The sequence below is a fragment of the Thunnus albacares genome, chromosome 1 (genome assembly GCF_914725855.1).
Source record: "Thunnus albacares chromosome 1, fThuAlb1.1, whole genome shotgun sequence".
Lineage (NCBI taxonomy): Eukaryota > Metazoa > Chordata > Actinopteri > Scombriformes > Scombridae > Thunnus > Thunnus albacares.
This window is the reverse complement of record NC_058106.1, coordinates 12,842,766-12,868,801: the sequence shown is the minus strand read 5'-3', so window position 1 is coordinate 12,868,801 and position 26,036 is coordinate 12,842,766. Positions and strand designations below refer to the sequence as shown.

Sequence of the window (26,036 nt, the reverse complement as noted above, 5' to 3'; positions counted from 1 at the left end):
TTTATTTTTAGTGCCTAAAACTTTTTCATTACTATATATATTCCTCAGGACACTAGCTGGATAATTGACATAGATGTATTTAAGGTGGTTAACACAATCAGCTTCAGGTGTTGCTGCTTTGTGTCACAGCCTTTGCCTATGCCCAATTATCTGGTTTGTACTTTTTGCAGCACATTTTGGTTTATGTTAAGTGAAAAGGTGACACTTGACAATACTGGAACAACAAATGGTGAGCTGTAAAGAACTGTACAATAAATCTGAACTGTTTGTTTGTCTACATACTGAGCAAACAGGTACTACATTGTGTTATACTTGTATTTTTAGTAGCATGTTTGACTTCCTTAAAATGACTCACTTAAGTATGCCAACATTTTTGCCCAAGAGGCGGAGTTTCTATCTCAAGGGTGTTGTCTTCTTTGCAGATACTATGATTCTATAGCCTTGATCTGTGCCTGCCTTTTATTACATATCCCAAGCTTCAGATAACATTGTCTAAACGTTTTGACTGTTGGCTCTTTCATCTAGCACCTGACCAAAGACTCAGCTGAGTGAGTTTTATTCTTTATAGTTTTACAGCTTGATAATATTGTCTTGTAGTTTGAAATTTTTTTCAAAACTATTTGTCCAAATTCTACTGCTTTACAAAGAATACAGTGTGTCTGTTGTTAAATTAAATGCTAAATGCATAATAAATCTCATACATAAGTATAATCACAGTAAATAAACTTTCCTGCAGATTACTTTGGAGTTCCGCCTCATTACACTGTTAAGAGTGAACTTCCCTTAAAGCAGTGGTTCTCAAACTTTTTCATATCAAGGACCCCTAAACTGACACAAATTAAACAAAGGACCCCATCTGATAAGATTTTTGCTTTTAGATGTTTTATTACAAAAAGTGTATGAAACCCATGACCAAAATAGTCATAAATTCTGTCATTTTGCTACTTATGGGTGGAATTATAGTGAAAATAAATTATTCCTATTTTTTCTGGGGACCACCTGGAAAACCCTCAATGACCCCTGGGGGTCCCTGGACCCCACTTTGAGAACCACTGCCTTAAAGAGGCAAGAATTTAAGGTGGTAAGATTAGCAGAAGTGATGTCAGTGGTGAGGCAAATGTTGCAACAAAATGTTTTAAAAAATCAGGAAGTGGTTTTTCAGTTCCACTAAACTCTGCACAGTCCTGACAGCAGCACCCAGAAGATTTTACTTTAAGATTGCTATTGAGAATAGTCTGTCACAAGACAGTGATCTTCGAATGACAGTTGTAAAAGTCTTAATATATGGAGTGCAAAGACACCATATTGAAAAATTGAAAAGTAAATATCTTAAGCCTGTCTAATAGCTTTTGGAACATAAACTTTACAGTTGAAATGGTCATTTTACCAAATCAACAACTAAAGCTCATAATTCAAAATTGTAGAATTATGAAATTTGTTCTTTTCGCTGTATTACTGCTGAGTGAGTTTGGAGTTTGATATATAATGCATGCAGTATATTTATGTGATGTAGAGTCCTCATTGTACATTGAACATACAACACTCACTGCTCTCCTGAGTGGTTTATTGAGGTATCTCTAAGTATACTTTCACACAAAAGGCACACTTTATATTCCACAGTTTACAAATGATGTTAAAAAGTTATTCTTCTTTTGACTGCTTAATCAGTTAGTGCACCATCCAAAGTATACTGTTTGTGTGCAAATTTAAAATCTAATGTTTTCCACTGGCCAAATCTTGCTTCTTAAATAAATAATGACAGAATTTTCTGCCTGTGTAAAAGGTAAAACGTATGCAGCACACCACTTTACAAAGTAAATATTTGCCTTTGACATTGCTTCCCTGGCTTAACGCACAACGATGACCAAGCTTCCCCTATAAGCGTCGAGAAGCTCATGTAACAACTCTGCTGAGGGTGGGACATAAGAAACCAGGAAATGTTTTACAGTCCCGACAGTTTGACTTCGGTTCTTTATGGCCTGCTTTGTTTGGTTCTTAACTATCTGCGGAGAGGGTTTGTTGACATGAGTGCCAGGAAAGTTTTCACTGTAAGCTTGACCTTTACAGATCTTGTTTTTACCACGAGAAAACAGTGAGTAATGTCTGTCGTGCAAGTTGTAAACAGCTGTTCAGTACTAAAGGAGAAACATTTGTTTCTAGCTTTTGTCAGCTAATGTTACTAATTAGCCTGGAGATTTTATTGAATCAAATCTATTGTCAAAGGATTAGACATCAAATCAATATGAAAATCGGTACATGGGATTTGTTTTACAGGGATTATGGGTTTTCTTAGAGGGAAGCTCTAATATATAATATTTCTTGTATGCAGTTATGCACAGTTATGGTTATAAAAACACCATTGCTCAGGGAGATTGCAAACAGAGCTCTTGGCACTGAACAGAACTCTAATTTCCTGAGAGAGGCCCCATGTGCTTTATCCACGTGAGAGCGGTCAGAGGGATTTTTTTTATGCATGAATAAAGAGACAATTAAAAAGAACATTGTTGAAGCACTCTGTTTTGGACAGCCTCCACCAGGAACACTATCCATCATTATGTGCACATGTTTTCTTGAATCTATTAGTGACAGCTATCTGACTTTTGTTCTTTTTCTTTTCTATTTCAGACAACTCCGTTTCAGAAGATTTGAAGATGTTTTTTTCATTGGCCTCTATCATCTCTCTTTTGGCTGTCATTATTCCAGCTGCACACAGTGGGAAAGTTCTGGTATTTCCGCATGATGGCAGCCACTGGGTGAACATGAGAGTACTTGTGGAGGAGCTGCATTCAAGAGGGCACAGTGTGACAGTAATTCGCGCTGCAGACAGCTGGTACATCAGTGAAACCTCTCCATTCTACCGTACTGTCACACTGGATATTTCTGGTGGTGGAAATGAGGATTTTTTTCGTCTCTTTGTCTCTGAAGTTATTAAAATTAAAAGAAGCAAGGGGTCTGCGTGGGCCCATTTTGCTTTAGATATGGAGTTAAAAGACAAGTTCTTTGAATTACACAGGAAAGTCTCTGAAGTGGTCATGTACATGTTTGAAAATAAAGAGTTAATGAAGTCCTTTCAAGACGCCAAGTATGATGCGGTTTTGACAGATCCTGCTAATGGAGGAGGAGTAATGCTGGCTCACTATCTTGGATTGCCATTAGTATTCAATGCTCGATGGACTGTTCATGGTGAAGCACATTTTGCAATTGCACCTTCTCCGCTCTCTTATGTCCCACTTCCACCTTCAGAATTAACAGATCAAATGACGTTCCTTGAGAGGGTCAAAAACATGTTTTTTTATACCATGAGGATGCGTCTGTATAAACAGATTGTTGGACCGCATTATTCTGCATTGTCCACTCGTTACTTTGGTCCAGATGTAGACTATTTCTCCCTGTTCCAGGCAGCAGACCTGTGGCTCATGAGAGTGGACTTTGTGTTTGAGTTTCCTCGTCCCACCATGCCTAATGTCATCTATATGGGAGGGTTCCAGTGTAAACCTGCAAAACCTCTGCCTCAACACTTGGAGGAGTTTGTCCAGAGTTCAGGGGAACATGGAGTCATCATTATGTCTCTGGGGACTTTAATTGCAGAGCTTCCCCATGACTTGGCTGATGAGATAGCTGCAGCTTTTGCCACATTACCTCAGAAAGTCATCTGGAGGTATAAAGGTGACAGACCAGCCACTCTGGGCAACAACACTTTACTAGCTGACTGGATGCCACAGAATGACCTGTTAGGACATCCCAAGATGAAACTGTTGGTGAGTCATGGAGGAACAAACGGAATCTATGAGGCTATATATCACGGTATTCCGATTGTAGGCATTCCCTTTGTGTTCGATCAAGCTGACAACCTCTCTAGACTGAAAGCAAAGGGTGTGGCAAAGGTTTTGGATGTTTCTGAATTGGATAGAAAAACATTTCAGAATACCATTCAGGAAATCCTGAATGACCCCTCCTACAGGATGAACATGCAGAGATTCTCCAGGCTGCACAGAGATCAGCCAATGAAGCCACTGGATAGAGCCCTCTTCTGGATAGAGTTTGTCATGAGACATAAAGGAGCAGCTCACCTGAGAACAGAGTCCTACAAACTGCCCTGGTATTCCTACCACTCTGTAGATGTCATATTATTTCTAGTAACAATTGCTCTTCTTGTTTTGTTCATTTTTGCTGGGTTAGTGTGCTCGTGCTTCAGACTGTGTTTGAAAAGAAAAGTGAAATCTGACTAACCAGTAGAGATGCTTCATGGTTAATTTTCATATTGGTGAATATGTTGCTATATTACAGTCAATGTGGCTGTGATCAGTAAAAAAAATTGAAAGAAATGAGTAGATAAACATTTTTTTGACTGTGTTTTGTGTCAGCTGCAAGTTCCCTATCAAGAAAAATATCTACTGTAAATAAATAAATATAATTGCCAGTTTTAACTGTTAACTTGTAAGAGTGAAGTGTGTTTGATACAGTTTTAGGTTAATCAATATTTTTCAAATCCCATTATCACTGAGTATTTCTGTGACGTCATGTCACATTGCCATACCTTGGCTTTTGCTGAAACACCGCCCCTGCTGTAAAAAATGAAATATAACTGCCAGTTTTAACTGTTAACTTGTAAGAGTGAAGTGTGTTGTAAGTGTGTTTGATTACTTTGTCACTTGTCAACATTTGCTTTTGGATGTAACCAAATGAAAGTTAGAATTATCTCAGCTAATGCAAACTACCAGAAGACTACTAGAATAACTTGATGAATGACAATGAAATGAGCTAAGATAGAAATTTCAACTCTGCTGTACTGTGTTTTACGGTAGACTGCATTACGCTGAAAGCAAACTGTTAAAGGAAAGATCCTGAAATATTTAAAGGACTGACAATAAAATATTAAAACCATGTGGAGTGTAAGACGAGAAAAATAATGCACTTTCATTACTTTCAGGTTTCTTGCAATAGACATATTTTAGAAATTGACCTAAATGAGAGTTTGTTGACACTTTTATCAGTCAGAAGGTGATGTTGTTTGGTCATTTACAGTATTTTCTTAGGCTGTTAAAGAGGAATACCAGCTACCTAAAAAATCACACTTTCCCGAAGACAACACAACATAGCGGCCAAGTTACACCTGAGCATTATAGGCCATATCAGAAAACTCCTAGTTGGTTACACCATTAAGGCATGTAGTTGTTGCTTTTTATTGGGAGACAGAATAATGGACTTGCAATAAAATTTACAATTCAAACTGAAACTTTATCCCAATCTGAAGCTTTTATGTAACTAAATACTTGTAACACGGGAAAATAACCCTGCAGTTTCTAAGTTATTTTGTCTCCCAGCCTTTTAGTTTGGTTACCAATGTTTGCTTAGAGTTAAACACTGTGGACTATATTATCTCTTCCTTGTACTTTCTTATCACCTGAGCGTTAAAGAACATGACATTGTTGTACCAAAGTCCTACTCAAATTGGAACCTGGAAGGACTAACACGTGTTTTGCTCTCTGGCAAAGGAGAAATATTGAAAAACAAATACATTGGCAAAGAAGGTAATATTGGCATTTTTTAAAAATCTTTCACCAATAGAAATGATACCGCTATTTTGGAATTAGAAATTGTGCATATTTACTGCACATACTGTTACACATTTTCTTGTTGCTCCAGTGGTTTAGATAATCTCAGGTGTAAAGGTTGCATGCTAGTTAGTAAATACTGTAAATGTTAAACAAGTATAGCAGGCTTCACATACTACTGCAAAATTATTAAAAGCTTAAAATGTACACAATTATGAAACTTTTTTTTCACAAACCACTGATCAAACAATCCTTTAAATTTAAGTGATTTATTTTGATTTATAGAAAAGGCTACTTGTATTGACATTTGGGTTTTTGATGAGATATAATATGCTTTCTCCCCAACTTTAGAACAAAAATGCATCAGCCCTGGGTCTGGATCACGCTCTACCTGCTCTGCACAAGTGTAGTTTATGGTGGGAAAGTGCTTGTTTATCCAGTGGACGGGAGCCACTGGGTGAACATGAAGGTCATTATTGAGGAACTACATTCAAGGGGCCACGAGGTCTCTGTTGTGCGAACGTCAGATAGCTGGTACATCAAGGAAACCTCCCCATTCTATACTTCAATTACACTCAATATTGAGTCTGGATTTAATGAAGACTTTGTAACTACATTTGTGACCCAGTTGCTTAAAATCCAGAGGGAGGGAAAGTCTGCCTGGACACGTTTTAAACTGGAAATGGAATCAGGACAAGCGGCCTCTGAGATACATGAGAAAACATGCAAAATGCTTGAGCTGCTTTTTGAAGACAAAGATCTGATACGGTCTCTACAGGATGCAAAATATGACCTTGTCCTGACGGACCCTGTTACACCAGGGGGTATTATACTTGCCCACTACTTTAGGTTACCATTTGTTTTCAATGTCAGATGGACTAGTCATGGTGAAGGCCATTTTTCAATTGCGCCCTCTCCTCTCTCTTATGTTCCACTGACAGGGACTGAACTTTCAGAAAAAATGACCTTTCTTGAGAGACTTACTAACATGATCGTATTTGGCTTCACAAAATATCAAATTGCACATTATATCAAACCACATTATGTTGGCTTAATTGAAAAATATTTAGGTCCAGATGTAGACTACATCTCCCTGTTCCAGGCAGCAGACCTGTGGCTCATGAGAGTGGACTTTGTGTTTGAGTTTCCTCGTCCCACCATGCCTAATGTTATCTATATGGGAGGGTTCCAGTGTAAACCTGCAAAACCTCTGCCTCAACACTTGGAGGAGTTTGTCCAGAGTTCAGGGGAACATGGAGTCATCATTATGTCTCTGGGGACTTTAATTGCAGAGCTTCCCCATGACTTAGCTGATGAGATAGCTGCAGCTTTTGCCAAGTTACCCCAGAAAGTCATCTGGAGGTATAAAGGTGACAGACCAGCCACTCTGGGCAACAACACTCGACTAGTTGACTGGATGCCACAGAGTGACCTTTTAGGACATCCCAAAACTAAGCTATTTGTGGCTCATGGAGGAACAAACGGTGTTCAAGAAGCAATCTACCATGGAGTTCCTATACTAGGGCTTCCATTGATTTTTGATCAACGTGATAATCTATTAAGAATTGAAATAAGAGGAGCAGGAAAGATAATTGATATTTTTACTATGAATCACGACATCTTTCTCCAGGGTATTCAGGAAGTCCTGAATGAGCCCTCCTACAAGATGAACATGCAGAGACTCTCCAGGCTGCACAGAGATCAGCCCATGAGGCCACTAGATAGAGCCCTCTTCTGGATAGAGTTTGTCATGAGACATAAAGGAGCAGCTCACCTGAGAACAGAGTCCTACAAACTGCCCTGGTATTCCTACCACTCTGTAGATGTCATATTATTTTTAGTAACAGTTGCTCTTCTTATTTTGTTCATTTTTGCTGGGTTAGTGTGCTCATGCTTCAGACTGTGTTTGAAAAGAAAGGTGAAATCTGACTAACCAGGAGAGATGCTTCATTGTTAATTTTCATATTGGTTAATATGTTGTTATATTACAGTCAATGTGGCTGTGATCAGTAAAAAAAAAGAAAAATTGAAAGGAGTAGATGTTTTAAAGATATCACCTTTGTTGACTGTGTTTTGTGTCAGCTGCAAGTTTCCTATTGAGAAAAATATCTACTGTAAAACATAATTGGGGTATGACAAGTATGGCAGTTGCCATAGCTTGGAATCAGTTTAAAAAATAAAAATGAGAACTAATATCCCCTGTATTACCTTAAAATTGATCATTTATGCTCAACAAAACGTAAACATGTATCTACAACATCTGGAATGCAGTGAAGTGAGGCAGCGTTGCCAGCTGTTGTTCCTGAGCAGCTGCTCAGCCAGGCGGCTAACACTACAACCATAACCGAGCCTACAGCTGCAGATACTGCTAGCCGAACAGCAACAGCAGTCTGAGTCGGTGACACATGAAGGATGAAGACTGACTAACCAACCTCAATACTGAGAGAGAGAGAGAGAGAGAGAGAGAGAGAGAGAGAGAGAGAGAGAGAGAGAGAGAGAGAGAGCAGTTGGGAGGAATGGAGTTATGATTAAAAATTTCACTCAGTTTTACAAGTGTCGCTACTAACGGTGAGTAAATCCGACAGAGATACGGAAGTTGAGCCACAAAATTGTGCATCAAGCTAAATCAGCTGGGGGAGAGAGTGTGTGTTCATATTACTGTTACTGTGCACTGTCAGATATTACATATAATGATGCTTTGGCAACATTGTTCTTGAAACTTTAATGCCAATAAATCATAATATATCATAAGCCAGTGATTTGACTCATCACTGGCTTATGATTGCAAATGATGATAAAAGAAAAACGAAACTATATCCGTGGTAACCGCAAAAACTATTCATTTAAACTCGGCATCTAATTGAGACTGACCTTTATTAATCAAAACGTCTAGATATACCGGGCCAGTGACACTGACTCGGCTTTTAAATACAGTTTTAGGTTAATCAATATTTTTCAAATCCCATTATCACTGAGTATTTCTGTGACGTCATGTCACATTGCCATACCTTGGCTTTTGCTGAAACACCGCCCCTGCTGTAAAAAAAAAAAAAAGAAATATAACTGTCAGTTTTAACTGTTAACTTGAAAGAGTGAAGTGTGTTTGATTACTTTGTCACTTGTCAACATTTGCTTTTGGATGTAACCAAATGAAAGTTAGAATGATCTCAGCTAATGCAAACTACCAGAAGACTACTAGAATAACTTGATGAATTAAAATGAAATGAGCTAAGATAGAAATTTCAACTCTGCTGTATTGTGTTTTACTGTAGACTGCATTATGCTGAAAGCAAACTGTTAAAGGAAAGATCCTGAAATATTTAAAGGACTGACAATAAAATATTAAAACCATGTGGAGTGTAAGACGAGAAAAATAATGCACTTTCATTACTTTCAGGTTTCTTGCAATAGACATATTTTAGAAATTGACCTAAATGAGAGTTTGTTGACACTTTTATCAGTCAGAAGGTGACGTTGTTTGGTCATTTACAGTATTTTCTTAGGCTGTTAAAGAGGAATACCAGCTACCTAAAAAATCACACTTTCCCGAAGACAACACAACATAGCAGCCAAGTTACACCTGAGCATTATAGGCCATATCAGAAAACTCCTAGTTGGTTACACCATTAAGGCATGTAGTTGTTGCTTTTTATTGGGAGACAGAATAATGGACTTGCAATAAAATTTACAATTCAAACTGAAACTTTATCCCAATCTGAAGCTTTTATGTAACTAAATACTTGTAACACGGGAAAATAACCCTGCAGTTTCTAAGTTATTTTGTCTCCCAGCCTTTTAGTTTGGTTACCAATGTTTGCTTAGAGTTAAACACTGTGGACTATATTATCTCTTCCTTGTACTTTCTTATCACCTGAGCGTTAAAGAACATGACATTGTTGTACCAAAGTCCTACTCAAATTGGAACCTGGAAGGACTAACACGTGTTTTGCTCTCTGGCAAAGGAGAAATATTGAAAAACAAATACATTGGCAAACTACTACAGCAGGCTTCACATACTACTGCAAAATTAATAAAAGCTTAAAATGTACACAAACCACTGACATAAACATAATCCTATATATTTAAGTATATATTTTTTTTATTTTATAAAAAAGCTACTTGTATTGACATTTATATTTTTGATGAGATATAATATGCTTTCTTCCCAACTTTAGAACAAAAATGCATCAGCCCTGGGTCTGGATCACGCTCTACCTGCTCTGCACAAGTGTAGTTTATGGTGGGAAAGTGCTTGTTTATCCAGTGGACGGGAGCCACTGGGTGAACATGAAGGTCATTATTGAGGAACTACATTCAAGGGGCCACGAGGTCTCTGTTGTGCGAACGTCAGACAGCTGGTACATCAAGGAAACCTCCCCATTCTATACTTCAATTACAATTGATATTGAGTCTGGATTTGATGAAGACTTTATAATTACATTTATGACCCAGTTGTTTAAAATCCAGAGGGAGGGAAAGTCTGCCTGGACACGTTTTAAATTGGAAATGGAATCAGGACAAGCGGCCTCTGAGATACATGAGAAAACATGCAAAATGCTTGAGCTGCTTTTTGAAGACAAAGATCTGATACGGTCTCTACAGGATGCAAAATATGACCTTTTCCTGACGGACCCCATTACACCAGGGGGTGTTATACTTGCCCACTACTTAAGGTTACCACTTGTTTTCAATGTCAGATGGACTAGTCATGGTGAAGGCCATTTTTCAATTGCGCCCTCTCCTCTCTCTTATGTTCCACTGACAGGGACTGAACTTTCAGATAAAATGACTTTTCTTGAGAGACTTACTAACATGATTGTATTTGGCTTCACAAAATATCAAATTGCACATTATATCACGCCACATTATGTTGGCTTTGTTAAAAAATATTTAGGTCCAGATGTAGACTACATCTCCCTGTTCCAGGCAGCAGACCTGTGGCTCATGAGAGTGGACTTTGTGTTTGAGTTTCCTCGTCCCACCATGCCTAATGTTATCTATATGGGAGGGTTCCAGTGTAAACCTGCAAAACCTCTGCCTCAACACTTGGAGGAGTTTGTCCAGAGTTCAGGGGAACATGGAGTCATCATTATGTCTCTGGGGACTTTAATTGCAGAGCTTCCCCATGACTTAGCTGATGATATAGCTGCAGCTTTTGCCAAGTTACCCCAGAAAGTCATCTGGAGGTATAAAGGTGACAGACCAGCCACTCTGGGCAACAACACTCGACTAGTTGACTGGATGCCACAGAGTGACCTTTTAGGACATCCTAAGATGAAACTATTTGTAAGTCATGGAGGAACAAACAGTGTTCAAGAAGCAATCTACCATGGAGTTCCTATACTAGGGCTTCCATTGATTTTTGATCAACGTGATAATCTATTAAGAATTGAAATAAGAGGAGCAGGAAAGATAATTGATATTTTTACTATGAATCACGGCATCTTTCTCCAGGGTATTCAGGAAGTCCTGAATGAGCCCTCCTACAGGATGAACATGCAGAGACTCTCCAGGCTGCACAGAGATCAGCCAATGAAGCCGCTGGATAGAGCCCTCTTCTGGATAGAGTTTGTCATGAGACATAAAGGAGCAGCTCACCTGAGAACAGAGTCCTACAAACTGCCCTGGTATTCCTACCACTCTGTAGATGTGATGCTCTTCTTAGTTGGAGTTGTGCTGATTATTCTTGGTACTTTTGCTGCTTTTATAAAGTGTTTATGTTCCAAGCTGTGTCTGAGAACAAAAAGTAAATGTGATTAACAAAAAAAATCTAAGTAGTGTTAAACTGTAGATAATCTAAACTACAAATTCGCGACCATATGATAGTTATTTGAACTGTGATTATAGGGATAACAGAAATACACCTCCAGTGAGCTGCAAAAACATAGTTTGATTCTCCTAAAAAAAGAAAGTGCTCATTGAGTGCTTTATAATTCTTGTTTTATTGACAGTGAACAACAAATATGTTTAAAACTGATTATATTTGACTCACTATATTCTTACACTATTGTCATTTCACAGAACCAGTGCTCTGGATAAACAAACTGTAATAGTCTTAACAGCAAGATCCATCCTAGACATCCTAGAATGTGACCCAAGTTTGAATCATTTGTCATCCTCTGGACCTCGTTTTTGCTTCAAAAGAGTCAAAAATGTCAGAGATACTGTTGTCAGTTCTTTGTAACAGGAACCTGCACAAACTAATTGTGGAAAAATAATGTGGAAAATGTGCACACTGTTCAAACACATTTGATACCAAGACATTTAATCACCCTCATTTTGGAAAGAAATATGATATAAAAGAAATCATTAACTGTCTCTCTACACATGTCATTTACATCTTGAAATGCCCATGTGGCTTAATGTACGAAGGCCAAACAAAGTGCCATCTCAAACTGAGAGTTGCTGAGCATAAGGTTGCCATTAGAAATGGAAATATGGATTATGCCATTGCGAGACACTACAAGGAGAAAAACCATCAGTCGGCTACTTCCTTCAAACTTAGTCCAAGAGGTGGTAATTTGATTAACAAGCTCTTAAGAAGGGAGGCATTTTGGATTTATGAACTGAATACTATTGAACCTTATGGACTTAATGAAACACTGGATTTGAGTTTTTATCTGTGATATGTAAATATTAACTTGTATCTCTCTCCACAGGCTATTTGGACTCTTAGGGAAAGATGAACCACTAGTTCCCCTGGTACTCACCCTTCCCATTTAGTGGTTTAGAGGGACAGCTGTAGGATTGATAGTCTATTCTGCTAAGGAAATTTAGCTCATCCTATTCAGTCAGTTGTTGACGGGTGATAGCCTTTCTAATGAAGTTTAAATTATGTAAAATGGTGTAATTCTTGTAACTCTGTGTAATATTAATCATGTCATGTTTTTTGAAATACGTTTTTTTATTGTCATGCCCTTTTTTAAAATGCTCACTTTGAAAAAATGTAGACTGTGATAATTAGTCATGTGACTCAGATGTATTTATCACACCTGTGAGTACTCATGCAATTGTGATGAGCAAACCTGAAAAAGCTACAGGCAAAACCTGTTGTTTGCTCCTAATAAAGTCACAGTCAAGTCGTCTCAGTGTGTGATGGTTAATTTTCATTTTCAGCAAATTATTTTTCTTTGTAAATTGGTGAGTACATTTAAAAAAAAAAATAAATAAAAATTAAAAAAAAAAAAAAAAAAAATATATATATATATATATATATATATATATATTATACACACACACACACACACACACACACATATGTATGTATGTATGTATGTATGTATGTATATATTTAATGGTCACATCACACATTAAAACATGTTGACCCCCTGATATCTGTAGACTGTGATCAGAGACAACACAGACATAACATTAGGTGAAACACTTAATAAAAAGTACAGTATTACTGCTGCTCTAGGAAGAACAAAATAAAAACATTTTAATCAGCGCATCTTTTCTCTCAGATTTTCAAATTTTCCAAATTCACTTTTATACTGTAACACAATATATATATATATATATGTATATGTGTGTGTGTGTGTGTGTGTGTGTGTGTGTGTGTGTATATATATGTTCCTATCTCATCATAGACAAGTGTAGGCTTGCATGGATTTAAACATTTCACACACATAGATTAGAGTAACAAGTAACAAGACTAAACTAGGCCCTTATATGTGTAAATCCTTGCTTTATTGTATAAGCTTTTATACCTGTGGGATTTTATTGACTCAGTCTTTCCTTGTTATACAACACATACAATTACATTAATCTCAGTGTTAAGGAGAAGCCTCTTTCATTTGAGTCTGATAGTCTGACTTTGATTGTTCATTCTAGATGTAAAACTAATTTAAATCATTTGATCAACATACATATTTACTGCCTTAAACAATGTGTTGAGACATTCTAAGAATGACCTCTACCACATGTACATAAGCATTTTGAAAATAAAGATATTCAGGTGATTTTGAATACTTTTCACTGATACAGTATCTCTAATTTCTATGTTCAGCAATGGTATGCACACTGAGAAATGTTTTGATGTTTCTTATACATCTCCAATTGTCCTCTCATGATGGGAGAGCTGTAGTTGTTCCTATGGAGGGAAGCCACTGGGTGAACATGAATGTCCTAATCAATGAAGTCTTGTGTACAGTAAGACAGACCAACAGAAGCTGGTGCATGTTCTCTATTATATTATAATCATTGCTATCACTGAGGGGTTGACTTTGTTGATTAAAAATACTTTATACAAAGAAGGGAGAGAACACAGTGATGAAGCATGCTTATCTACCAATATGGGATGCAGGTATGTTATTGGCTCATACTATAACTCATACCAAAGTTACCTTTAGTGTATTATGTATGAACCACGTTTCCCTTTTAAGTATGAAAGAAAGAGGAAGTGGCTCAGGACTGTCAGACGAAGCAATTCTTGCACTGAAGTCTTTAAAAATGACAGATTTCCTGTAATACAGTATCTGTGGCTTAAGAGAGTTGCATTTGTGTTTGAGTTCCCTTGTCCTTTGGTCCCTAAGGTCGTTTATCAATACTTTAGCAAAGGCCTGTACAAAAAAGTGGGATAAATTTGGCAGCATTTGTCATATTACCTTTAAGTCATTAGGGTGAGAGATCAACTACTCTGGTCAAGAACAGTTTGAAAAGGAAATAAAGTAGTTCAAAATTCAGTTGAGTCCCAGTTGCAGGTCTCCATTTGCCTGTTGATGAACATGACATTCTGATGTGACGAAAAGTGAGGGGAGCAGAGCAGATAAAGGAAACAACTTCCTCAAGGCCACACAGAAAGTCCTATCTAAGCCCCCCATGGGATGAATATGCAGGGTCTGCCACAATTTCTGCACTTAATGGGCTTAGCTGGCATCTGGCCAATGTTGTAGATATCCACAAATACAGGTCGAAACTAAACTGTAAGCATTGGTTTTGACAGACCTGCACAGACTCTGTGGGCTGCAGAGCCACTGGACAATAATCCAACATAGGTGCTGCTCACCTGAGAACCCACAGACGCCTTTATATTCCTCTGTAGATATCATGCTGTTTATAGCCTGGGTTACACTGATTTCCTGCTCACCTTTTTAGCCAAGGACCCATGTTTCAGCTGAGTTAAGGTATTTTGGTTTTTAATATAATTCCACTAAAAGAAGAAAGGATATTCAAAATGTTACCATACACTGTTGTTAATGTCAAAGCAGCATTATTTGTCATTTAAATGATTATATTTTGTGCAACAGTATAGTAAAGGTATCTGTAAAATTTACTTGGTAGAACGATGTCACAAAACTTAGTTTCACAAGTGAGTTGATCACACTGAGACAAACTTAAATCCACAAATATGAGGATTGTGGAATCTTACTGGCTAGTATGACATGACCGTACAAAATCCCTGAGGGTTTTTACTTAAATAAATAAATTATTTTATTACAAAACAATAAAAAAACATACTGCAAATACTGTTATAGAATTTGTGTCTATATACTACTTTTGGCTGGTTGCAGCCATAATACAAATCATAATGTACATGGTTTTACATCTCTAGCTGTCAAACAGATAAATCATAAGGTTCAGTTCAGTCTGATCATCATTGTTAGGTAGACTTACACGTGATGTATGTCCAACCATACAAAAATCTGGAGATATTCGCTACCCAGGAGTGGGGAAAGTATTTAAAGTGAAATTTCACTTTGATAAAACATTTTCATTATTGGCATGCGCAACTCAAATGATAGTAAGAGTAATCTAATATTAGTCAGGTCAATATTAGCTGCCTGGTGGATCCCATCACCAGTAGTATTTCCATATGTCTGAATGTAGCTTATACAAAAGGCACAAAAAATGTCCAGGTGGAAAATGAAACAATATTTGCATGGTATAAAAAGTTGAAAGTAAGTGTCTCAGAGGTGCTGGCTGAAAATTTATGACTCTAAAAAACTGACCAAATGAGACAAAGTGAAATATCAATTTAAAGACAGGTATGAAATAATTTGTCACTGCACTGAAATATCAGATGAATACAGGCACAACACTGTGTACGTATTCACTGATAATACAACAAAACAGGTACAATATTTTCAGTTATATTCATATTTATGGCAGCATCATTCAAGACACGTCCAATTTTTAGAAGGGAAAATACTTTCAAATGGCACTTATTGACAATAGTTACAAATACTCTTAGTAAAGTCTGTTCAGGGTATTTACAAAGTGTCCATGCCAGCAGGGCAGGTGTGGTGGGCGGTGTAATCCTCTCATGATGTCCTGGACTGTAGAGACCTCATCCTGAGCACAGTGAGCTGGGCTACATCTGCATCCTGCATCTCCGCCTCTTGTTGGCAGCTTTCTCTGATTACATACACTACGAGACCCGCACAGATGAAAATGAGGAGGACTATGCCTATAACCTGGGGTGCAAAGGTGTAGAGCAATGCTTTTTTAGTAAATATTAACAGAAAAGATGTGAACTGTACTTTTCATTAACAAAGTCTATTAACAAAGCTATATTTATATATATTTATGGATAGATTCTTTACAGTGCACACTCTGGTGTTAGCACTCCACTCATCCTACATAATCTTCTGTAAACTAGAAATGATTCTACTCACCTGAGAAAAAACAAACAGCTGCTGTGAGCGGAGCATTAGTTCTTGTGGGCTGACATCTCCCTCACTAATTGGCTCACACCACTTCAGCGGAGCTGCCTTGTCAACTAGTACAAATCTACCCTCCCAGTCTGTCATAGCACAAGCAAAGTATTGGCCATCGAGGAACAACAAAATCAGCCACACGATAGCAGGAACGAAACTGGAGAGGGAAACAGTTTTCCTGCACCACGTATCACATCTACATCCTTGAATGATCAGCATCAAGGTGAAGGCCATGATGGCAGGAATGGTGAAGAATGCTGATGAAAACACTCCGTTCCATGTAGGGTTGCAAGGACACTCAAACTCCAGCTCCACCAGCTTCTCTAGTCCCATGAGGATAAAGCCAAAAGCCACATTTGATACCAGAGGACTGTTGCTAAGTTCATTTTTCAGTCTGGTAAGCCATTGTTGTCTACTTTCCATACTAGATTGACCGAAAAATGAAGACAGTCGTTGTAAAAAACCCAAATGAGGGTCCACCGTTGTGAACACATTGGACACAGCTAAGTGATGCGTAATTAACGCATCCAGGGGTAAGTTTTCCCCTCGGGCAAAATGCCACACTTCCACTCTGATTGGTTTTGAACAAAGGAGGGTGTGCCGTCTGCTCTGACATTTCTCTGGCTGATTGGTCTGTGCAAGGTTTCAGGTGGGGTTACATTTTAAATGTGGTCTCCCATGGACAAACTGGAGGGAGGGCTGTAAAGTGGAGGGAAGTTTGTTCTGCAGTTGAGCACAGAAGGACCATTTACAATATTCAAGCAAAAAAATGCATGGAGCTGTAGGCATCTGTCAAAGAGCAAGCCTTTGTTTTTAAAAATCAAGTTATAGGCCCAATTTTACACTAAAACTAAATAAAAGAATGAAATGTTACAATTACAAACATATTCAACTAAAGAGAGACCGCTTAATTTACCTCAGAAAACTGCAGGCCTAGTTATTAAATGCTTGGATGTTTTGAGTTAATTTGTCTCAATTATCTGCAATTCAAAAATTAGATGCATGCTGGCTCTTTCTCAGTTTACATTAACTGACCACATGAGGTCGCCCATGCGACAGCACAGATTAGGGATTGAGAGGATTACAGGAGGCCATGTTAAACTTTCAAGGGGATGTGGTACATACAGCTTGAGGACACCCATGCCACTGATGTGATGACATAATTTATAAATGACCTCAGCGAGTTCAAAAGCATCACCATAATCTCCTCACATTAAAACCTGACAAGGGAAAGTATTTAGGCGCTGTGAAATAGGCTTGGAAAGATGTGACTGGTGAAAACAGCGGCTGGGTTGTTTTCATTTCATCAAATTTTTCAAATGTAAAATCGTGCGTATGAGATTATTTGTCGTTTGCTCTGCGTAGTTGGTGACACATCTGTCTTGACCACTGGTGATAGTTGAAAATGGTTACATTAATATTGCAAGAGATCTTGAAAAGCGTGGCCAGTATAGGAAATCATATTGCTATTACTGTGGTCGCCGACTGTTCCATTAAATACTATATGAGCACGAACAAAATCCTCCAAATGCCAGATAATGTGTCATCTAATAAAAATGAAGGCCTATCCACTGACAAGGAAATGGAGCATGTGTAGCCACAGAATAACTGCCTGAGTTCCCAAACAGCATTTAATTACATACGTGTTATACAGTACACTGTACTATGTGCAGCCTCTGTGAGTCTGTGCCGCGGTCATGAGCGCATAGGGTACGCGCAGCTTGTCGTTGCTGCCGTCGGTGTCCTACCAGCATCTGCTCCTCTTTTTAGTATTAAAAATAGACCGCTGCTGTTAACAGACTGATGTTTCGGCTACATCACTTCCCGCCGGGAGTAATTTGTGCGTTACTTTCATTTTAATCACCGAACCGTGACCGTGCGTGCGCAAATGCGCATCGCTCTGCGCATCTTTGAATCTTCAGAACTACACTGTGGACAATCTCCCTGACATCCCAAGACCCCTCCTCCGCAATCCGACGAGGCTTCTTCACCGCCTATGGCCACACATCGGCATCCCTGAGCCGCTGGCCTCGTCCCGGACCTTTCGCTCATCGTAGTCGTCCAAAGGTCTTTGAATCCGGGCGACTTTTCTACAGACATTTTTTGAAATCAACCTCGGCTGACAATTTTTTTAAAGAACCAGGTGCTATGCAGGGCCCATCTCTCTAGAGCTTGTGATCAATACACGATCTCTCCTCCCACATTCGTCCGACCGAGACCCTGGTACTCTCATCGAGCCCCGACGATGCATCCTAACGCAGTAATGCTGGCGGTGGTCCTTCTGGGGAACTTGATGCTGCCTTTCATTGTGGCTCAAAACGGTAAGATGCCAGATGTGTCCATGGCATTATTGTACACAGCGCATTGAGGGAAAGTGACTTGACTTGTGTGGGGACGCGAAATGTTTCTAAAGAGGATTTTGCGAATGACTCCGTTAAAAGCTCTACTATCGTTTTACGCATCTCGACATCAAGGCCAGAGTTAGACAACCAACATATCTGATTCCATCACTGACTATACAATCTGTCTTCAATGTAACCAACTCTAAACTAAGAAAACAGCATGACAACTCACGATGTTATTGTGACATTTTTTTTTTTTTTGCAAGGTGACTAATTTTCAACTGAGTATTGTGAGTGTGTAAGAGGACAAGTCGGATATGTTTCCTTTTCCATTTCTTTAAATTACACAATGAATGCTGTTGCTGTGAACAAAACTGAGCTTTGTACCTTCATGTAATAAGTTGTGAATATCTACATACAGTATGGTAGTCTATGGCTGCCAGTGTACAGTTTGTTTAGTCAAAAGGGGGTTAGGTGACAGTGTGTGTCAAGCAAGACTAACCTGCTTTGGACGTTGAGCAAGTAACCTATTATCAACACCAAATACAGGCTAAAGACTCGCCCGGTGAGTTGTACTGTAAATACCAGGCCCTCCTGTATCACAGTTGCTGTGCATGTGTATCTTTTCGACTGACAAAACTAATTCACTATTGTTGCCTACCACATTTCCAGTGATGCAGGCTTAAGGGGACCTTTCTTTCTTGCCCAGTTGGCTCAGTCTTCAGCTATTTCAAAACGTAATACATGCACAAGTAACACCCTTATTTCCTTACCTGATTATTTGGCATGTTGGAGCACCAGATGTTTCCTTTATCCAAGTATTCAAAAATGAAAGGGAACGAGAGATGTGATTTATAAAGATTAAGAGCTGCAAATGATATTTATTTGTGAATAACACAATTCAAAAGTTCGCTTTTAATCATAATAAAACTGACAGGATTTGGTTTAAGTAAATGTTGGTAACATGTTATTGGGTGTTCTAGGCTGTCCTCCTCTGATACAGCATGTCCCAAATTCAAATTCTGTTGAATCACATCACCCAGAGGCGCACACAAATCAGCCGCCACTCATGAAATGAAAGTGGAATCTTTTGAATCTGTATTTTTTTTAAATTGCAAAAGAACATCAATAGGTTCCCTTAGCAACCCTGACATGATTATAAAGAAGTTGGCACTTTAATATGCAACTGGAATCAATATATTTCAATTTTTGTTAATAATATAATCATCGCATATACTCATATCATTTAGAAGAGCATGTTCTACCCAAAGGTCAAGGCCCCTGTGTTGAAAAATCAATGTCACTGACATGATCTAATCCCCCTTTAGAGAAAAATAAGGGAGAGAATTACTTTGCATACTTATAATTTTAATACTTAATGTCCGCCTCGTCTTTCCAGTGGGATAATCGGACACCCACCATGCAAGACTTAATGAGACGTGTATTCTGATGATAGGATGAGAAGGTTGTGAAAAAACTCAATCCAGCACTGTCCTACCTTTGAGGGATTTATTTTTGCAAATATCTGAAATGGAAAATGTTCAAAATTACTTATGTCTGAACAACAAGCTAATTTTACACGATCAGATAAGCTACATCTTCATCTTGTGAGGAGACAAAAACACTAAACTACCACAGCAGTTACATAACAAAATATTATCCCTTGAATTCCTTTCTTTTTTCTTTGTTAATTTCTTGGAGGTGCTTGAAGTGTGTGTGAGTGCACGGCGAGGCCTTCTCTGATCTTGCTATCTGGAAAATCAAATACCCAATAATCCCACTATTGTTTGATAAAGCTCAAGCAAAGGCATTCCAAACACTTCCTGTGGTCTTTGTCCAGTGTTAGTGCCCACTCACTGGGGCCCAGTTCATACCACAGAAACACACACACACACACACACACACACATACAACCAGGGGTCAGTTGGAGACAGACTGCTGCCCCCTAGTCACTACATGTGTTTGTGCTTCATCTGTTTCATGTAGAGATCCTAAATTCTAATCTCCAGACATATCTCATGCTCAGCAAACAGACCCTACATTAATTACAGGTATGATCATAATAGGCTACAGTTAGTGCTGTTTTTATATTTGGTCACATTGCATGCATCCAAAAGCCATTTCATTTCTCTCTCACAGTTCAGATTAAGGGTAATCAGTGCATGGCTTCTTACGCAATGCTAGATTTTCCTGTGATAGTACAGAGTTCAGGCAGTGACGTGGGGAGAATAATAATTATAAGTGCATGAGATGTAATCACTGCATCTGGGAAGCAGAGGGAATTCACGCCATTGTTCTCTCATGTTCAGGGAAAAGTAGGCCTACTATAGGTGGTCGGCTTCTGCGACAGATATTTGGAGGACTGTAAATAGCATCCATCCATTCTGCCTTGTTTCTATTTTTATCACTGAGACACAGCACTGAGAACTGTGGCTTTAAGGTCCTTTTGTGAAAGTGAATCCATTAACTCTTAATGGACGGCCTCCTTGTGCACAGCTGCACAACCTCCTAAAGACTTGCTAGGTGGTTGTGAACTATTTAAGCTGATGTGAGATGATGTGATCTTTATGCAAAGAAAATAAAGACTGTTGAGAAGGTGGCTGGGGCTGACCTGAAGGAAGTGCTTTTCTGTCTTACATAATTTCCCCCCACGAACCATGTAGCCCACTCTGACTGCCGACACTGTCGTTATATTATCACTGCCTGTGTGAATAATAGACAGATAGATAGATTGTTTATTAGCCACACGACCGAGGCTGGTGGAATTTTTTTTTTCAGTACAGTATATTAAACTCTGCAGCACAAATGCATAAATGGACAACAGCTAACAATTAATATTATCATGACACAATACAGGGATGCAGTCAACATATCATCACAGAAACATAGTACACACAAGCATATACAGTTGGTGCATGGTAATGCATGTCAGTAGTATGGGAGGAGGGGGTTCGATGGAGGAGTTCAGAGTCCTAATGGCTAAGGGGAAAAAGCTGTTTGTGAAGCGTTTAGTCTTAGTGGGCAGTGACCTGTAGCGCCTCCCTGAGGGAAGGACTGGAAGAGGTTATGAGCAGGATGTGAGGGGTCAGAGATGATCTTCTTTGCTCACACAGTTCGGTGACTATGTAGAGATTCAAATGAGGGAAGTGGGTTGCCTATGATTTTGGATGACTTGTTGAGAATCTGCTGTAGTGTAATGACCTGATACAATTACTTGCATGTTAAAAATTCACTATTTATATTTGTTCATATTGATGTAACTGATTAGAGCACATAGGTTCACAGTACATTAAAGTACAAAGACATCATGTAGAGAGGGCTATGCCCACATGCACTGCAATGTGTATGGAAATTACAATATACAGTTTTTTGTCAATACTTGGCCCTCTAGTTCTTCTGTATGCCACTTGTGCCAAGAAATGTTATCAACAGAGGCCAACTCCCCATTTTGAGATAAGCATACCACTCAATCAATAGACGCACTGTTTATGATGCGGCAACTTGTCCATTATCATGTTTCTGTCCATGCTCTGGACAAAGGTACATTTGTGAGTCTGGAAAATATGCTGTCGGACTCAAGCCAGCTCTTACAGTGAGTCATGCTTGCCTACTGTGAAATCTGATATGGACTGCACTGATTAGGAGCGGCATCACACAGTATAAAGCACACTGCAGTCATATACTGATACACAACTGTAAGGGGAGGAATGTTTTTTTTTTTTTTTAATAGTGATATGCTCAAGAAAGGCTTTTGTTCAGCATGCATGCTGTTTTTTCAGCACCACCCTGCTTCACATTCATACATTTACACATATTCACAGCTGGAAGCTCCCCAATTTAGCCATAACCCTGTACTACTGGCTCTTCTGCAGGAACAACTCAGGTTAAGCATGGTACACAAGGGCAGCTCAGAGACAGAATACTCAAAGATGTTATTTTCATGTATACCTGGCCACATTTCTCCCATCAGCCTGGGAATTTTAACTAGTGACATTGCAGACACAATTTAAGAATTATTGTGTTATTACGATGATGGGAATCAGTGTCCCGTGACATATCTACCTAAGTGCTGCTTCGGTTTTTACATCAAATCATTTGAATTCCCTTGTTTTGACCTCTGAAAGGGAAGTAGGAAGTGTTCGCTGGTTGTGATTAGAGGATGGGATTAGAGCATTTCTACCCAGCACAGGGGTTATTGGGATTTAAATCTCATTAAACTGTTGCCTCTCTTCTGTGATCTGAATGACAGACTCAAGTATTATCACTGAAATGGAAATGGTCGCCCCCAACGCCTGCTTTTCTGGAAATTCAGCCTTACAAATAACAGCAATATTTTATCACAGTGACATTAAATTAGGTTTATCAGTGATGTGATACTGTGAGTGAGGAAAACTACAACCACTCTGTCAGGGCCTTGTGTACACAATTGCAGCCTCTTTGACAGGTCAAACTGTCAGCTGCTCACTACATACTGTATCCCACCTACAAAGTGCATTCCAAGTGTGCAAATTCTTATATGAATTCAAATACTTGATGATTGTGACTTAAAGACAGTAATTTCCTACCACGTGAGCTGTTTTAGCAGTATTTAGTAAAGTAGTATTATCAGAGCAATTTGGTATTAAACCAAATTGAGTAATATCACATGGCCTCTACACATTGAATAGCATTCTCCTTGTATAATATTTCAACACTGATATAACTACTTGCCTGTAGGGATAGAAAACTGTTTGTGTTGCTCACATCCACTTCTTTTTACTGCTGACGTTACTTGCTACATACCATTTATCTATACCTTCCATGTATCTATGATGTTATGCTCATTTTAGCATGGCTGAATATCAACTTGCATCTTGGTTGATACATGTAATCCATTATAGCAAACATTTAGGCCAATTTATTCATTTATTAATTACTTTGGAAAGGGGTACTGGTATTTCTGTTGCAAATTACTTCTTGGTTAGATTTTTCAACAACAAAGCTTGTGAATGCCATGTTTTTTTCAACAGCTAACCCTTAAACCTGTTTTGTGTGTGCACAAGAACAAGAAAAACTGTAAAAACAGTCTCTTCCCACATGGATTAGACAGTACAGTTTTGATTGTGTCCTATATCAAACACGTTCCTAGTGTCCAAAGGATGATTTTTAAACTTTACTGAAAAATAATAGAAGGCACTGGATGTTTGGAAGGTAGGAAACTCATCTTAAAACTAATTTTTAAAAAACTAATTTTTAAAAAAAACGGAACCGAATCTAAAGAAATGGTTGGCAGTAATTTAAAGCACATGTGATTTGTAGTTAATGTGCTATTACATGAAAACCACAAATATGGCCCTTTAGAGTTGTTTAACTTTTTGACAGAGCAGGGAGGGTATCAAGGTGTGTATTTAACTTTAGGCAGTGTGAAAAAGTTACTACCCTCATAGATAAAAAAAAGTAGAGAGAGGGTGAAGAAAAAAGAAAACAAACAAAACATGTCCATAAAGAGGTCCCCATATTGTGACAAATTATCAGAATATTGATCTCTCACACTCATACAGGTGTTCTCAGTTGTGCCTATTTCGACCTTCTCTCAGGACTGCGTAGATGCCTGCAGACTGTGGATGACTGACACTCCCTGACTCACCCTATTTGTTTTGTGGTTCCTGTTAGGGCAGGACAAGTTACACCTTTATGATTTGGAGTCATTAGAGATTGGTGACCATGACTCACTCCCAGGGTAGCTCTGCCAAACTTTCACCCAAAATGAACTCTAAATCAACCAGAAAACCCGAAAACGCCTGTTTGGCTACGGTTGGCCTCTACCTGCAGGTGACGAAGAAAAACAACCAATTTCCTCATCTAAAAAAAAAAAAAAAAAAAAAAAAAAAATATATATATATATATATATCTAAACAATGGTCACAACTATAAACTATTATGTCATACAAATGACCTGCAAATAACTACCATTGTACCATACAGGTACAACACAGATGCACCCACACCCACTAACTCAAATATACACACACTGCCTAGCACATAACCAGTTCAGTGGCCCTAGGGGGTTTCCTACTCGCTGCTTTCTCTGTCTGTGTTGTGGGACTGTGGACGGGGATCCAGGTTGTAGGCAGGCTGCTGACTCACTCTCAGGATGCATGGTGGTTGTGTGTGGTTTGCCGTCAGTCCTCGGGGGAGCTCTCTCTTCTCTACCTACATCAGCTGAGTATGTAGGTTGTAATGACTATGACTTCCATACAGCCTCAGACAGAGCTTGTCACAGAAAACCACAGGTTATTTTGCAATACTGTTGTGTACATGTCAGATGGGAGTAAAATGAGCTGAAGCGTGTTAGTCAGATATTGGACCGTGAAGGACTTCATTATTTTGTGTTGAATCATTTCTGTTAAAACATCTACTCATAAATGTTTGCCCTCCTTGGTTAGATTCCATACAAACCACCACAGCAACTACACCTCTGCACGCATTAAATTGTAGCTCTTATAATCTTCTTTTGCAAATCCTGCATTTTGAGATGCAACACCCCTCACTTACTATGTGATCAGCTGACAACCCACCACCAAATCACTGTCCATGTGGTTAATATTATAGTTTGTATTCATTATTTAAAGTGATATTTTCATTTACTATAATTTAAAGCAAAGCATACGTGTCTTTAGTAGGGCAGGTAGTTTAGAACATGGTCACCACCAGCATTCAGGATTTATCCCAGCTGTAAATATTGCAAAGATCCACTTTGTGGTGGACTGTTTTATGTTTTATTATTTCCTATGTCAACTTATGGCTTGTTAGATCTTGTTTTAATGTGTACGTGTGTAACTGTGTGCTAACACTGCCAGTGACTTCACGTGTGGCCAAGTCACCAAGTCTCTTGCAGCCAATGTTGCAGCTGTAGCTTGTAGGCACTGCTGTCCATTATGTGAATTTTAAGGCATTATACAAACCACAGTAGTAGTAACATGGTAGAAATGTTAAATTGTAGTAAAATGCATAGAAACACTAATTTAGATTATGTTAATTTTATATATAGGTTTTTACCATGTGATTAGTCAATTCATCGATTAGTTGAATTAAGTTTAGTTTTAGAAACATAAAATTTACGTAAACATTAACAATTTTAATCATAGATTTATAGTTAAAGTTATATACCAAGCAAAAAGGTGAGAGATTGCTGCTTTTATATCGTTATAAATTGACTATTTTTGCATTTGGACTTTCTGACAAAACAATCAATTTGAAGACATCATCTTAGGTGCTGTGAAATTGGAGACTCTCCTAAGAAAAATAACACAATAGGTCAGTCGCGCAAAAACGACATATAATTATGTTTGAGTGACAGATGCCATCTAGTGGTCATAGTTATTATGAACCGGAGCAGTGGCGCAGTTGAGATGTCGTCTATACAAGTTGACAAATTTCTTCATTTTGGATGTGGTGGGTCAGGTGGGACGGTATAACACAACAGTGGTCTTTGCCACAGG

At 38.5% G+C, this 26,036-nt stretch overlaps 4 protein-coding genes and 1 long non-coding RNA gene across 13 annotated transcripts in view; 3 read left to right on the top strand and 2 right to left on the bottom strand.

Moving 5' to 3' along the window:
• The first annotated feature begins 115 nt into the window (after nt 1-115).
• LOC122968839 (UDP-glucuronosyltransferase 2B15-like) lies at nt 116-8,906 on the top strand. Of its 8 annotated transcripts, none has more exons than XM_044334671.1 (4): nt 119-229; nt 477-548; nt 2,626-3,366; nt 6,626-8,906. In XM_044334671.1, the coding sequence occupies exons 3-4, from the start codon at nt 2,652-2,654 to the stop codon at nt 7,486-7,488; spliced, it is 1,578 nt and encodes a 525-aa protein (XP_044190606.1). In that variant the 5' UTR covers nt 119-229; nt 477-548; nt 2,626-2,651; the 3' UTR covers nt 7,489-8,906. The 8 variants fall into 8 exon arrangements, with proteins under 8 accessions (XP_044190307.1, XP_044190606.1, XP_044190463.1 ...); XM_044334528.1 differs by having other exon boundaries at nt 423-548; XM_044334603.1 differs by lacking the exon at nt 119-229 and adding an exon at nt 276-293 and having other exon boundaries at nt 423-548.
• On the bottom strand, nt 951-24,763 carry LOC122969859. The gene is made up of 3 exons (XR_006399107.1): nt 24,748-24,763; nt 20,179-20,184; nt 951-1,056 (listed from the first exon to the last, which is right to left on the bottom strand). It is a non-coding gene; the product is annotated as an uncharacterized LOC122969859 (long non-coding RNA).
• Nucleotides 8,039-12,639, top strand: LOC122969480 (UDP-glucuronosyltransferase 2B17-like). Its single transcript, XM_044335217.1, has 2 exons — nt 8,039-8,123; nt 9,731-12,639. The coding sequence occupies exon 2, from the start codon at nt 9,738-9,740 to the stop codon at nt 11,313-11,315; it is 1,578 nt and encodes a 525-aa protein (XP_044191152.1). The 5' UTR covers nt 8,039-8,123; nt 9,731-9,737; the 3' UTR covers nt 11,316-12,639.
• Nucleotides 15,515-18,030, bottom strand: LOC122969708 (calcium homeostasis modulator protein 6). The gene is made up of 2 exons (XM_044335677.1): nt 16,172-18,030; nt 15,515-15,970 (listed from the first exon to the last, which is right to left on the bottom strand). The coding sequence occupies exons 1-2, from the start codon at nt 16,634-16,636 to the stop codon at nt 15,818-15,820; spliced, it is 618 nt and encodes a 205-aa protein (XP_044191612.1). The 5' UTR covers nt 16,637-18,030; the 3' UTR covers nt 15,515-15,817.
• The window catches only part of nptnb (neuroplastin b), a 28,478-nt gene continuing 20,621 nt past the window's right edge, over nt 18,180-26,036 (top strand). Inside the window, exon 1 of one of the 2 annotated variants that reach the window (XM_044335437.1) lies at nt 18,180-18,534. In XM_044335437.1, coding sequence (XP_044191372.1) covers nt 18,459-18,534 — 76 coding nt within the window. In that variant the 5' untranslated portion in view covers nt 18,180-18,458. The remainder of the gene's footprint in view (nt 18,535-26,036) is intronic. The other variant, XM_044335349.1, reaches the window with a different exon arrangement.